General features: G+C 46.3%; 1 protein-coding gene across 1 annotated transcript in view; it reads left to right on the top strand.

Moving 5' to 3' along the window:
- The window catches only part of MMRN2 (multimerin 2), a 181,046-nt gene extending 171,706 nt beyond the window's left edge, over window positions 1-9,340 (top strand). The window contains exon 7 of the mRNA XM_069610778.1: window positions 7,282-9,340. Within this exon, the coding sequence (XP_069466879.1) occupies window positions 7,282-7,670 (389 nt within the window). The 3' untranslated portion in view covers window positions 7,671-9,340. The remainder of the gene's footprint in view (window positions 1-7,281) is intronic.
- Window positions 9,341-15,810: the final 6,470 nt, after the last annotated feature.

The raw sequence follows: 15,810 nt of genomic DNA, 5'->3' as shown, positions 1-15,810 counted from the left end.
GTTAATCCCATTCCGCCCACCTCGTAATGAGGCCCAATGAATGTCCACGCACCTGATGGTGGTAAGTGGGCAGAATGGGGTTGAGAGCCCGGCAATACAGCCACCCGCAAATGGGCAATTACCAGCCCATTCAACTCGTAATGGGCCGGTTATTGCCCAATCGCGGGTGGCAGTGCTGGTAACGAGTTTGGCGCTAGACGTACCTGTATAACAGGCACGGCTACCACCAAACTCGTAATGAGGCCCATTGTCTTCATTTGTAAGACGTGAGTACAATTAGAATGATTCATAAGGGCATGTGTGGTATAACCAGAGTCACACTTAGATTGATGCTTTAGAATCACGAGCCACAATGGTCTAATTTGCATCCCCCTCCCCCTTCTTTGTGCACAGCCACATAATAATGTGGCAAGGACCAGTTCCTTTTACATTCAGATTTAGAGTAACACATGATTTGAAACAATGTGACTGTTACTCTGCTAGTACACAGACAGTATGAAGACCACAGGGTACTTATACCCTGACTCTCCATCTTTGTCTCCCTAAAGGAGACAGAGGCACCCACCCACACTGTATTATATAGTGGCCTGTTGGAATGTGAATCCTCACACCATAAACGGTCCTGAAGAAGATGATTTAATACCGTACTTCTTCGAAACCGGTCGACCAACGGGTCATGATTGGTCTCATGACCACTGCAACATCCCAGCCAACCAGAAGGGATACGCTACATCACAATCACAACTGCACTCAAGGAAGTACAAACAAAAATTATTAAAATACAAATTAATTCAACGGGGCACTGTTGAGCGTGCAGCAAGATGGACACATCTTGAGATCACTCTTGTTGCCAAACTAAATATCCTTTACGTCGGCGTCTGTTCCGGGAACAAAACCGGCACACATTCAAGAAGGGGCTGAGAATGGCATGACCCGACCAGAGTCCAAATCGAGCTCATAGTAGAGACAAAATACTGTGTTGAACTGAGGCTGCTACGTCTGGGATCCTGTGGATGCAGGGCCATGGAGGAAGTGCAGTGCTGTGGAACCCCCCCGGAGCTTTCACCGAGCTGCGCAGAAACAGCCGGCAGAGAACCGGACAGAGGCCGACTGGAGTCCTCGAAATAATTTCCCAGGGAGAATCATAGCGGATTGCTGTGACACCCTCCCCGGGATGTGCAGACGAGGGAACTGTAAAGTTGGGAAGGCTGCTGGTGCTCGCTCCGAGTACAGAGCGAAGTTATAGGTGGCACATACGCTGTATGCCTGCTGGTCCACCAGGACAGCCATACCCTCTGGCAGTTCCTAGTGCGAGTCGGGGGATTCCTAAACCGAAGATGCAACCCAGGAGGGGATAGGTGACAACAAGTCAATGAAAAAGAACGCACAGGGATGGGAGGGTATAGAGGCAGATGCTCCCTGTGGAGGGGCCTGCCGCACCCACAAAAGTGGAGAGCACACGGAGGAGGCCAGCCGCAGGCAGTATAAGGCAAGAGGCACTCTACGCAAGCAGACGTGCAGTCTGTGGGAAGAAGGTGGCGCCTGCCCCGGCCCTGCCAACCCTGTGCGGCACAGTATCCTAGGGGGGCCCGCAGCATGCTTCCCACATTGGTGGCCCTGCACAGGCGGTGAGGGTTGCACCAGAATCGTAGCATGAAATTGTGTGGCCGTTGCGTCCCCTAGCCCGAGGGGTTGTTACATCAACTCGGAGGGGGTGCAGCATCACAACCACAAAGATCTGGTGGGGAAGTGAAATCGGGGGAGAGAACACAGTATTCCGCAGTGAAAAATGTCCTGGATAACTAAGACCAGAGAGCGTCTGTGATTTGGAGGAACCCTGCTAACGATCCTGTTGTGCACTGTCCATTCTCAGTTGCCCATCCTCTCACGGAGCAAGGAAAAGGGGCACATGTGCAGTGGTCTTCGACAGACACTTGAGAGTAGACCATTGTGGCTTTTGATCCAGAAGGACCAAGGGGGTCTCCGCAGGGCGGTCATAGCGAATCCTAAGAAACAGTCGAAAATGGAGTACTATGCCTTGACAGGCACACTTTCGACACATAGGCCCTCATTACAAGCTTAAACTTACCCGCACCATTGTTTCTGGACCGGCAAACTATGAGTCTGCGGGCGGGTGTTGTACTGCCTGCCACGGTCAGTCCTGGCATGCGGAATGGCACCCGCCCGCAGACTTTCACAGAAGCACCGGCACCGTCATTAACGGTGCTGGTGCTTCCGTGATCCCCATTCCCATTGAGTCCTATGGGACTCTAATGGGAATGGGGATTAACATTTACCGGTGCCTGACTTCCCGGAACGCCAGGGTCATAATCCCCCGGTGATTCGGGCAATTCAGGCAGAGGTAAATCATTACGGGTCCGGCGGCTACCTGCCGGTTGTACCGGCACGGTTTCCGCCAGACCCGTAATGAGGGTTATAGTCTTGACCAGCCCATGGGAAAACCGGCTGCTGATATGGTCACACTGACTCAAACCTTGTTAGCACTGAAGGACCGCACTTACACATTAGGCCAGAAAGTGGATGGCCTTAACAGCAAAGTGGATATACCAGCCGTGCAGATCGAAAAGCCATGCAGCAGAAGAGCGGAAGCAGAACAACCCATAAGTGAGGGCGAAGACAACATCACAAAACTGTAAGGGCGGTTACACAACTGCACCAAAACATGAAGAAGGTAATGGCAAAGAATGACGATTTGGAAGGGAGCTAGCAACACAATAATCTGCGAATCCTGTGGCTCCCAGTTTTGACAGCTATCGACAAAATGGAAACATTTATTGAATGATTCCTGCTCGAGGTCCTTGATAATCCTGAACGGTTGCACCTTTATAGGGTTGAGAGGGATCATCAATTCCTTGCTCCCAGACCTCCTCCAGGGGTGCCAGAGAGACCAATTCTCCCCCAGGTATTCAATTACCAGAATCGGGATGCTCCACTGAAAGAAGCTAGGCAAAGGGGGAAGCTGATTTATGGATCAGGAAAAATTGGGATCTTTCCAGACTTCAGTCCGCAGGTGCAAGAGCTAAGGAAAACCTTTCAAGATGCCAAACATATACTGCATAAAGCAGGAGTGATATACGCTATGTTATATCCAGCGAAACAAAAAATTTGTCAGCATGGAAAGACACTATTTTTCACGGATCCGAGAGCATCAGTAGGATTCGCAAAAAATGTATTGCAGCGACGTCTTGCAACACCCAATCATCACCACAATGAAATACATCAAGAGGCTCAAGCACATCATTTTGAACCACGATCGTAGCCCGGTAGCAGACACTTGTAAGCGAGACCTAGCATCATGTCAGCGATGGGCTGTAGGCCGGCTCACATAAGTATCCAGGTCTGGCAGCATTTGACCAGAGCAGCTGAGCAATCCCACAGCCACACAGCGCAGTCATTTCAGTTTGTGATAGTGGTTGGGTTGGAAATGGGGGAGGTTTAAAGTTTCTGATCTGAGTGGGGAGGGGGTGTGTTTCAGAGGTTACCGCTGGTCGCTGGTAAGATAGCTCAGCGGGTTGAGCGCTCGCTGCTGCGATCTGAGCGTGATCTGCAGGTCGCAGGTTCGAATCCCGGCAAGGCCAGCTCTGCCTTTTATCCCTCCGAGATCGATAAATGAGTACCAATTTCAGTTGGATGTTATTGTATGTAAATATGTGCTCTGTAAAGCGCTTTGGATTAAGGCGCTATGATATGGGCAAAGGTGGTGAAGTCAGTGAAATAGATTAAATGGGATGCGGGGCAGAGGGAGACACAGGACTGCATCCGTGCAACCACACAAACAGACTGGAATGGCAGTAGATAGCATTGCAGTGATATCTTGGAATATTAGGGAGATTACAAACAAAAGGTTTAGGCAAATAACGAGATACGCTATGAGGCTACGGGTCCAGATACTGCTGTTACAGGAGACGCATCTTGGGAAGGACAATAGATTAACAGCAGCGGAGGGGTGAGAAGTGCCTAGATATAGGGAAGGCCATTATCTGATCTTGGGGGGCGAAATGCAGGGATTAAGAGCAGTGATAATCAATATCTATGAGCCTAACACTGACACACCCAAATTCTTCCAGAAGTGTGCAAGCCACATACATGAATACAAAGGCTACGAAATAATATGACGGGGGCGATTTCAACTGTGTACTCACATTGGACTTAGACAGATCGAACACCAGACAGAGACAGGTACCTAAGTCAACATGGGGGGAGATAGTGGAATATCGTGGCCTGATTGATACATGGAGGCTACAGTATCCCTGGCAGAGGGATTACACCTACTACTCAAGGGTGCACGATTCGGCCTCCCGCATAGATGACTTTATGGATATTCCAGAAATATGGCAGCACACTATGGGAGGTGAGATCTTTCCCAGAACCTTACCCGACTACTCCCTACTCGTCCTATACACATTCAGCAGGGTTGTTCCAAGCCCCCAGACCCTTTGTTGGCAGTTTCGAAATTATGCACTGGTCGACCCAGTATTCAGAGAGGAGATTGCACAGGATATCGAGCAATACTTTAATCATAATGTCAACTCTATATTGATAACGTTAATACATTATGGGAGGCATTCAAAGTTTGTCTTTGGGGTTGTCGCATTTCAAAGGAGGGAGGTACAGTGAAATCGATCAGGGGATCCATGTCAAAACTAGAGGCAGAAATAAATCACTGGAAACAATGCAGTGCCTAGGGGGTGGGACCTTTAATTCTCAGAGAATAGGTGAGGCTAGAGATGAATTTGCAAGATTAGTGGTCAACAAGGTAAAATATCTAGTGCTCCTGGCCTTGGCAAAGGCATATGGGGAGGGTGACCAAAGAAGTAGGACTTTGGCATGGGCTATCTGGAAGGAAAGGGAGAATTTAGACATCAAAGAAGTCCAAACAGAGACACGTGACATGGTACGGGACAACAACAACAAAAGAAACAAGAACTATTATGATACGCTTTATGCAGCACAGGGTATGGCTACGCCAGACGAGCTACACTGCTGTCTGGAGGAAGTAGCATTGGGGTGGCTTGATAATGAACAGGCATTGCTTCTCAATAACCCTCTAATGGTAGAGGAACTCATTTCCGGACCGCCACACTACAACTCTGTGGGCGGGGCCGTTGGACCCGGCAGGTCTGAGCTCCCGGGCGCAACGACCCCCACCCGCAGAGTTTTCACAGAAGCATTGGCACCATTAGCAAAGGTGCCAGTGCTTCCATGTCCCCATTCCCATGGAGTCCCACGGGGCTCCAGGGGAAAGGTGACTAATATTTTCCGGCAACTGACTTCCCGATCCCCCGGGACTTGTAATGTCCCGTGGCACCGGGAAGTCAGGCGCCGGCAAAGTGGTAGCAGTCCGGCAGCAACCCGTCAGAAGCACTGGCAGGGTTGCCGCCAGACTCGTAAGGAGGCCATATGTCCCACTTTTGATGCTATTTGCTGCAAATAGTAATATTTATTAAGTGATGAAATGAGCGCCTTGACTTGTAATTATACAATATATACATAGCGACGTTCCCTTTCTTTGCCAATTATCATTTATGACCGCATGATGCAACGCTGATTTGATTTTTACTGTTTTATGTGTTCCTGTTTTGTTTATAGTGTTTTAAATTTACAAATCTTTTTTTTTAAACGTATGAATACATAAGGAGATATTTAGTCTAATTACGAGATCAGATTTCTATATTGTGTTCTGTTCTTGCAAACCATAAATATGTAATTAGGCAGGCGAAAATGCCCAGTGCAGAGAATTAGAACTGGCTATTTTGAAACGATAATCCAAAAACACTATTAACATTACATCATTTTTGTAATATATATATATCATAACATCAGGTTTTCATGCAGTGCTTCATGATGAATTCCACCCGCTTCTAAGCACTGTATTATTATTATATAACGCAATGGTACTCGATTTATCGACCTGGGAAAGATGAAGGGCAGAGGAGGATTCCAACCTGCAAAGCGCAGGCTTGCAAATGGCAGACGCAGGCGTTGAACCTGTGAATGTTGGGCTAGTAATACGGTTTGAAAATAATCACTTCCCCAGCGTAGAAGGGGGGCAGGTACTATGTCTTGAAAGTAGAATTGGGGCATGATTTTTCATTCTGGATCTAACTGGACTATACTTCTACATTCGTTTTTCCCACAGATTACATGAACAGGGCACACTATGACATTGATTGAGAGTTCTCCGAGACTTTTAAGGGGAAATGGGGCCATTCCTTTTTAGTTTTGGCTATAAGGATGCTCTTTAGCGACACCTAGAAGACAAAACGAATTAATTGGCGTACAGCTAGGGCGAGATGTCACATGACGATGGATACAATGCTTGTAGGTGTTGTTTGGTTATTTGCCCACACAGTGTCTGCCCGTGCCCATGTTAATCCCTAGGCCAATTCCCTACAACTTCCTGTACCTTCCCGCCCAAAACACACCCTCCTGTGATCTCTTTTGAGATAAGCTTAAGACGCCTTAAAATCAAACCTAGCACTCAAACTGGTTGCCACAGTTTTTTCAAAGCAGTCTTCTGAGTGCTAATGGTTTCGTTGTTGCTGTAAACACACTACTGGTGTAATCAAAATGTCTTAACCAGGTCTTCCTTCAGAGATTTGATTTATAAGCAGTTTGTGTGTCCTTCACTAAAGTCCTGTTAAAAACATGCATTGGCAAAGCCAACTGTTTTGGCTTGTGTATAGGCATTGGATAGGCATTTGGCAGTCACTTCTATCGGTTGGCCAGGTACGTACACCATTTTCAAGCTTCTACCAGCAATAGCCAGTAAGTACCATTATGGCAATGATTGGCAAATACCTTTCACATGTCTATACAAAAGCCAAAACCATCGGCATTTACAATGCTTGTTAAGTGGTGTCGGTGTTTCTTCCAACTTTCCAAGTTCCTTTATCTATTCTTCTACCAAGGAGACATGATATACACATTAGTAAAAGATTGGTTTGCTATGATGGAATTGTACATTGTATGTAGCTAGATCCTCCAGGTCAGAGGAGGAACTACCTAGCGTGTGCACTGAATCAGTCCTTACCTCATAGTTCACTTGTGACTAGTGAAAGAATGTGCTGATTCAGTCCTACAGAAGAGCGGCCATCTTTGGAAATGATTCAGGCTCAGACATTCAGGTCAATCGCCCACTGCACTACAATTGAGGCTCTCAGCTCCAAAGCTCTGAATTCAAGTTTCTGTTGGAGGAGCAGTGTCTGATTAATTCCTTGCAAACTAACAAATTGCTCCCTTGTTTTGTTTCTCCTGCAGGATCCTCCGTGGCCTTCTACGCTGGGTTTTCAGAAGGAGACAACGAAACCACGGTTCTGCATTTCAATGAGTTATACCTCAATTACGGCAATGGATATATTCTAGAAGAAGGTATCTTCCAAGCCCCTCATCAGGGCGTCTACATCTTCATCATAAGTGTGGAGTTTGGCCCAGGACCTGCCATGGGGGATCTGGTTATGGGCACCCAGGGCAGAATTCCTCTTCACAAGAGGAAAGGGAAGGAGCACGATGAAGGCTTAGTAACCAATTTTGCAATGGTGGAACTTAAGGAGGGGGAGATGGTGTGGTTTGAAGTGGTGCAAGGCATCGTAGCTAAAAGAAGCCCACCTGGGACTCTCATTGGAGGATATCTGATATTTAAAACTTGAGGCAGTGCTTCATTGGACAAAAAGGACCTATCATCTACTATGGAATATTGCTTGTTTTTGAAAAAAAATCGATAAGGAATTCTACTGATATATATAAGTATCTATTGTTGTAGATTGTTCATAATGAAGGTTGCCAAATTTGCTTTACACCTATTCAGGGCAGAGGCTGCGTATGTATCAAGAAGTCCAGGAGGTTTTTTGCAGCTATTGTCTTGAGGGGTATGTTGAATGAGTTACAAAACACATCTTCTGTTTGGCACGGCAGGCGCGGCGCTCTGTTCTCTGCACATGCCTCACGTGCACAGCTTTTCTGTGTCCTGCAGCGAGGAGAGTCTGCCCAGCTGTCATTCCATGTGCCTCCAATCCGAACATGGGAGCGGTGCAGTCACTTGTGCAGACAAGGAACATGTTACCCCAAGCGACTCCTTGACCAAAGCCACTCTCAGTGCTGAAGGCCCCAAGATTATTCCTGCTACAGCTTTTCAAGATTAGTTGAATTGAACAATTCACCATTTTGATGACTTTTAGGGACCTGATCCTTCTTTTCTCCCTTGGCAAAGAAAAACAGTCTAGAACCTGCTCGCCAACTGTCCTTGGTGTTGCCTTTGAGTCCGTAGAAACTCAACAGAAAATTGAAGTACTGGACAAGCAACAAAAGTCATGCATTTAACCTACATTGAAAAGTGGTCATATGTCTGTAACACAAAGCAAGAAAACTAAAAGCGCTTTTACTCTTCCAATGGGGGCCCTTGATCCTAGCTACGAGGCATGCACACATTTCCAATGAGTAATTCCTGCTTTTGAAGTGGACCTTTATTACCTTCGGACATTTGTCAACCAACAGTAATTTACTCGAGTGTAGATCCATCACCTGGCAGTGGTAAAACAGGGCAATAATGAATGACGGGGGAGGGGAGGGCAGAAGTCCGTCTGGGATTAGTGAAAACTCAAAGGACAGACAAACCACCCTAAAGCAATCATGCATTTGGTCCTCAACAAAAGGCAATTTCCAATGCTGACAGGAAGCCGATCCAGACTGACATGTCTTCCTAAAGTGATAGGTGAGCTTAGAGGAGATGCACCATTGCCAGGGTCCAGAAAGTAAGGTTTAGGGATCTGCAAACCCAGGAAGCCTCAAATATATCGCCCTAGCGCTAAGTGCCCCAGAGGCAGCTTCTGAGTGCTGTGAGAGAGCAAGCAAGCTACCCTGTACAGTATACACACAGACCCGGGGAGACCAGGATGAGAGAGTGCTAAGGCTAAGCCAAATGGGTGCGTTTTTAGAAACTTCCTTAATTGAAGATGTCCTCTGGGCACCCGTCATTTCCACGAGAAAGGCTTTCCTACAATTTGGACATTGGCCCTAAAATCCTCTTCATCTCCAGTCGGACCAGTGTCATATGTCTAACTTCTTCTGGTCTCACATTCCTCACGGGATAGTGAGGCCACGCAAGCTTAATGAGATCATTACGGGAGGTTTTCCCGGTAGACCCAAGGAGAGGGTCGGAAACCGTACTCTTTGGCTCAGGTTAAATACTGCAGTCCTTCAAAGACGGTTCAAAAGGATTCTTTCTAATTTAATCATTTATTAATATTGAGAAAATAAGGCATGTCCTTGGTGAGTTACTTTTTCCAGTGGCACAAGAAATAAAGTAACATGTTACATTGTCCACTCTTGAGTGATCATTCATATTGCATAGTACCATATTCATCGCCTTCGACAACAGGGCCATGGTGACAGCAGTGTCATTGTGCCCCGCGAACCCCAGAAATTGAGACTTGCGGGCATAGCAGGAAGTTGAGCCAGGGAGGAAGCAGAATGATTGGCGTAAGAGCTACAGGTGTGTAATCAAGGGAGGTAAAGATGCATTAGTGGGCGGGAGCGGGGTTGCTGGGATTGCCCACATAGAGGGTTAGACAGGCAGTTATGGAAAGCGCGCGAAGGAGCAGGCATGGGTTCGGGGGTGTCCCCCGCAAGCCGCACTGAGGGACGGGCACACAAGGTTGAAAGGAGTATGAGCATGGCGCGGGTCCTGGTGGGGAGAGAGGGCGTGGCAGAGAGGTCATGCTATGGTGCCGAGGGCGGGGGGGCTCCTCAAAACGACGTTAAAAAATTGGTAAATAGGAGTCGATAAATCAGTGAATTGAATATTGGACATAGAACCATGATTAAACTTACAATGGAGTATCTTTAGCGAGAAATACACTGGGCCTCATTATAAGGTTGCCATTCTGGAAACAATGGTACCAGTAAGCTTACTGGTGCCATTGTTTCCGGTCGGGCAGACTACGAGTTCTGCAAGCGGGTCCCTTTTTTCACCGCCAGATCTGACCTGACAGGTGGAACGGCACCCGCTTGCAGACCTTGACGGATGCACCGGCACCATTCGTGAATGGTGCCGGTGCATCCGTGCTCCCCATTTCCATTGAGTCCAATGCGACTCAAATGGGAATGGGAAGTATTATTTTCTGGCGCCCAGCAATGAGGAATTACCAGGACCGCCGGGGCTATACTGCCCCGATAAATCCCCATTGCCAGGCGCCGGGAAAAAATTACTCTGGTGGCAGCCGTGCCGGTATTTACTGGCACTGCTACCGCCAGACTCATAATAACCCCCATTGACTTTCATTGGGAGATGAAAACTCGTAGAACCTTATGAACGGTTTGTGATTATTTTCACATTTGTCATTGTTAAGAGGCTTGAAAGTCCTTTAGCCTGTTCCTTATTCAACCAGAGCCAATGTAACATCAGTGACTTTCTATTGGTATATCCCCATGAAGAGGATGTGTCGGGCAGTCACATTGGCTACTTTGCATGCATTCTGTTGGCATTCATTGATGGGTTTCAGATGCAAAGTAGTCGCTCATTACTGCCCCCCTCCCAGTACTTTAATTGCATCCTACAAGTTGAAAGTACTACTTCAATCCATTCAGCTGTTAGATCTAGAACACTATCCCTACACTGTATGTGATGTACACAATGCTCTGCTCCCACTAACCTGGCTCCCCCTCAACCTGACTTTCCCTTTATACCCATTAAGAAATGTTGGTTACAATAAACTGGGGGTGCAAGAGGGCATGTCAGCATAGAGCTTCATTTGAACACTTTTGAAGAGCAGTTTCCTCTCCAAGCCACTAGTTGTTAGGCAGAGGGCTATAGAACAAGAGTGTGGTATATACTCCAGTCCTAGATTATTTGGGTAAGTTTTGGATAGTGCCTTTAAAAAGAACATCGAAAAACTTTCCATGTGATTTGGTGTTATTGTTTTCGTTAATATCACTGGATAACAACTTTTTCAATTCAACCCCATTCCACGACCTACATTTATACAATGTTTGTCAAAAGGATGGTTTATGGTTATGTTATTTTATGCTTCAGATACCAGCACATCCCAGTGTATGAAGTTGTGCCCTGCAAGGGCATATCTTGGCTGGGTGTGGCGTAGGCTAGCCCAAGAACGACCACAGTTAGTGCACAGCAGAAAAGGTCTTTCACCAAGCTGTGGTTTGGTATGTTGACTTGCAAGTATGGCTGTCAAAAATCCTAATATTTAAAGATCTCTTTTCAAGCAGTTCTCCAAGTATTTATCCCGCTTTTCATACAGGAGGTTGGTGGAGATGTTTGTGTTAATTTCACCAGAAACTCAGGGTAGTTTCTAGCTAGATAAATGGTGAACATTTCAGTAGATCAGACAGGATGCCGAAACACCAGCTCTGACACTTCGGCCTCATTACAACGGTGCTGGTCCAGAAACAATGGTGCCGGTGAGCTTACCAGCACCTTTGTTTCCGGAACAGCAAAGTACAAGTCTGCCGGGTGGGTGGGTGCCCTGCCGCCCAGCAGGTCTGACTTGCCAGCCGGAACGGCACCCGCCTGCAGAGTTTCACAGAAGCACCGGCACCGAATGTGAAATGTGGCTATGTCAGCCAATAACACCGATGTCTACTACAGCTACACGTGACTTCCACTCCGGCCCAACAATTAGCTGTTTCCTAGCATGCTACTTGCTGTTCTACCAGGACCGGCGAGGGTAAAACTGTACCGGAAGTGGTCAAGAAATACTGCCAGGATAACATATTTAAAGTTTAGGCCTGTGCACCAGCGACCACATGTAACAAAGCCATCCTATGGGGGTTACTAGTGCATTTACCACCAGTGGCTTTACCACCATTGTTACAGGCTTCTTTGTGTTTTAGGCATCTCTGTTAGTCATACCACCCTTGCAATAATGAGGTCCAAGACGGGGAACATGTGAGTCGAATATGCCAGGGTGAGTACTGGGATTCGAATGTGGTGAGTTCTGTATGTAACGTGTAGCATCTACAAAAACAAGCAGCCTGTCCATGCCACGTTTCAGTCTCGCTGCCAACTACATCGCTAAAAGAGTATTTGTTTGCACCATTGCCGAAGTCGCATCCTCACGAACAGAATCCTGTGGAAAGGGGTACTTGTCCTTTTTTATGCGTGATCTAAATATTTTGGTTTAATTTACAAAAAGAAGTACTGTGGATTGCCGAGTTCGTCTAACATTTTAAAAAGTGTTTTCATTTCAACTCTTGAGCAATTTGTCACAGGGAGACCAGGTTTTAAGCTAACCAAAGCCTGGTGTTTTAATAGTGGAATGCGGACTGCAGCAAGGACGTCATTTAAGGGCCTCCAGAGGTCCCTTGCTACTCTTTTTTTTAAAACATTTTTTTTAATTGCGGCTCCTGGACTGTGGCCAGCAGCACGTGGCTCTTTGTTTCTGAAGTGGCTGGTTTTCTGGTAGCTATAACCGTCAAGGTAGCTCAGTGGGTAGAGCTCTCAGTACTGCAATGTGTGTGTGATCTGCAGGTTGCAGGTTCGACTCCCGGCAAGGTCAACACAGCCTTTCTTCCTGCTGGGGTTGATGAATGAGTACCAACACAGGTTGGGTGATATTATATGTCTATTTGTTCTATATGAAGCGTGTAAGTGCTATACAATAACACACCATTATTGTTTGGCCTTGGACGTCCGCTTGCATTCACAGTAATTTGGTAATATGGGCCTATAGACACTGATATTAACCATACATATGGTGATCCATTCTTTTATGCAATGTATATCACTTTACAGTGATACCGTAACCATATTTTTCATAGTGTACTTAGAAACAATGCTATATGATGCCACTTCCTGTTTTGTCAAGGGGTGAAAGGTTGTGTTCCATAGCTTCCCGTGATGTCACTTCGGGGTGGGGTCAGAGGACATAACTACCTGTGATGTCATCAGAGGTCAAGGGTCATGTGGTGTGACTTCCGCTACCCCAGGCATTTTGGTGAAATGAGGTCCCTCGGCTGAAGCCAGGTGCCTTGCTTTGTGCGCCTGTGCAGTGAAGGTCCATATTTAGTGGACCTAACTAAATATGGCCCAGAGCATCATGGACCACATTAAGAGTTTGTTGCTGCTGAACTCGTAACCCCATTCCGCCACCTGATATAAGTACCCGGCATCTCGGGATATCAGGTGGCGGAAAGTGTAAGTCCCCATTCCCATGGACTCGCATAGGACTCCACAGCAATGGGGACACGGAAGCATCCGTACCGTTGCTAACAGTGCCAGTGCTTCTGTGACAACCATGCCTGCAGGGGCAGGTGCCCTGACAGGTCAGACTTGCCAGGAGCAACTGCCCCTGAAGGCATACTTGCAGTCTGGCAGTCCAGAAAGGGTGCCGGTATGCTGCTACCAGCACCCTTATTTCCGGACCGCCAGGCTCGTAATGAGGCCGCATGTGTGGCTAACCAAATGCAAAGTGGGGCCTTTGGTGTACGTATTCACTTTAACACAGGTCACGCGTGAAATCTGGCCAGCTGTAGTCAGTTCTGGTATAAATGTGGTCACAGTTCACGTTTACTACGTAGGTCCTTCAAACACAGACAATGGAACAATTGATTACGATGTATTTATTATTAATGTGTACATTTTATATTTTGTATATATGCGTACACACCCTCCCTCCCAAGGTCGTTGGTGTGATTTACATACAGCTAAAATTTGAGATGCAAGGCAAACTTGCTCCTTTGCCATCAACATGCTCTCATCTCCTTGAGTCAACAGGGGGGAAATCAGAAGATTTTATTTGTTGGCGGGTGAGTGACCCATTGAAGTCTATGGGCAGGTATGGGATGTGAAATGGCTCAGCGGCAGGCCACATCGCCAAAAGTATGTACGTTGCGAGGTGTGTATCAAAATGCATTAGCAGAGTGAGGGACAGGAAGGTGACAGGGAAGAATAGTGTGGAAGCAAGGTGAGAACAAGGTAATGAGGCAAAAAGAGGGAAAGGCAAGAGACACATGGGCAAAAAGAGAAGTAGGCAAGTACAAGGAAAACAAGGGGGAATGGAAGGGGTGTGAGAATAAGGGCGCTCTAGTTAAAAGGATTTTCAAGACAGAAACATGGATGAACAATGGAGGGCGTGAAAGAGTGGGGAGATCATAAAATGAAAGATTATGAAGGTTCTTGCAGAAGGGGAGGTTGGAAGGTTGGGCTTGGTGATTGCGGGAGAGAGCGTCCTAGAAGGCTGTAGCCCGTCCTGGGATGGATTGATGTAAGTCATTGTTAGTTCTAAATTTAGTGGCATGCAGATGAAGAGAAGATGAATGACGATTGGATTTCGTGTCCCACCAGCGATGGTCAGAAAGTGGTCAAACGTATGGTGGTAATGGTGAATGCTTTGTAGCAGGTGTCACTGCAGTTAGCATGAGGTGATATAGTTGCATCATTTGGAGTCGTTCACTATCTAAACTTCTTTGATCGATTCCTAAGGGTTTTGGGGAGGCCTGCAAGGATGGCATTTTCAAATCCATAGCAGGAAATAACTACCGCATAGGCAGCATAATGGAAGTTGTCTGTGGGTAATATTGGCATTGCTGTTCTATTGTCTTCTATGTTCGCTGTGAATGAGGTGACGGTGTAATATGAATCAGAGTGGCATAGCTGGCAAGGATAACACGAGGCTAGTTAAGCCATACATTGTGGTCGAAGTCCGATCAAATGTTTCTGCGCAACTAATAAGGAATCCATTTTCTGGTCCCTTAGAAATATTTCCTATTCAATTTTTTCCTAATGTAGAGAATTGACTGAACTTTTCCGAACAAGGATACAGCCGACTAATTATTTTTGGTTTGTTTTAAGAAATTCTGTCAGGTAAGCAAAATTATGGGGGATGGCTAAAAACATTTTTTTAAAGTTGCCATTGGAGTGTTGGAATGGTTTAAACCTTTTCTTTCAAATAGGGTTTTTTCTGTCTCAATGGAATCCTTATTGTCTCCTCTTCTGCCTGCACCTTGTTGTGTGCATCAGGGTTCAGCACTCTCGCCTACTGTATTCATTTTATACATTCTAGCCCTACTAAACCTTCTGCAACCTTTCGGAATCACCTATCTAAATTTTTCAGATAGCACATAGATACTGATTAAGCTCCACCCCACAACCAATGTAGAATTTGGAAATTTCACAGAATTGTGCCTGAAATTGGTTAATGGATTAAATATATTAAACTTTAGCTGAATGTAGGAAAAAAGGATATCATGGTGGTTAGTTCCTCTGATTCGAGCTGGCCTACTGAATTCTGGCCTTCATCTCCCGCACCAGGCCCTCTCCAGTTTCTCAGGTGTGCAGCTTAAGTGTCCTGATTTACTATGTTATAACCTCCAATCAATTGGGTTCTTAAATTGGATTGCCATCAGTTATATTGCCCCAAAAAAATCTTTCAGGTCCTGTTCACTCCCCTGTTTAGAATCAAGGCTTTTTTGCTCTGGGTATTGTAGGATATTTCTTACCTCCAGGCCATAACCTCTTGCGCTGTTTCTCTGAGTTCCTCTGATTTCTAGCACAGAGATTAGCCCACTGTAAAATGTATCTTTTATTTGGGGTTCTCACTTAGGTCCCTGCCGGGCCTAGTGTTGTGGTGCACCTTACTTTTACCGCTGGCGGTATTAAATGCTCCCTAGCTTTGCATCCTTCTATGGATCACCACGAATAATCAGAACACACAAGAAACAGACCAGCATTGAGCTAATTATTTCATGTACTGTATATGCAGTTGAGCTTCTTATCTCAGCACACAGAGTTTGTGATGAAAAATAACAAACGCAATGTAATAAACTCAGCATGAC

Source organism: Ambystoma mexicanum, chromosome 8 (genome assembly GCF_040938575.1).
Source record: "Ambystoma mexicanum isolate Mex_15411 chromosome 8, UKY_AmexF1_1, whole genome shotgun sequence".
Lineage (NCBI taxonomy): Eukaryota > Metazoa > Chordata > Amphibia > Caudata > Ambystomatidae > Ambystoma > Ambystoma mexicanum.
Note: the sequence above shows the minus strand (reverse complement) of the source record. Positions and strands in the feature narration are given on the sequence as shown.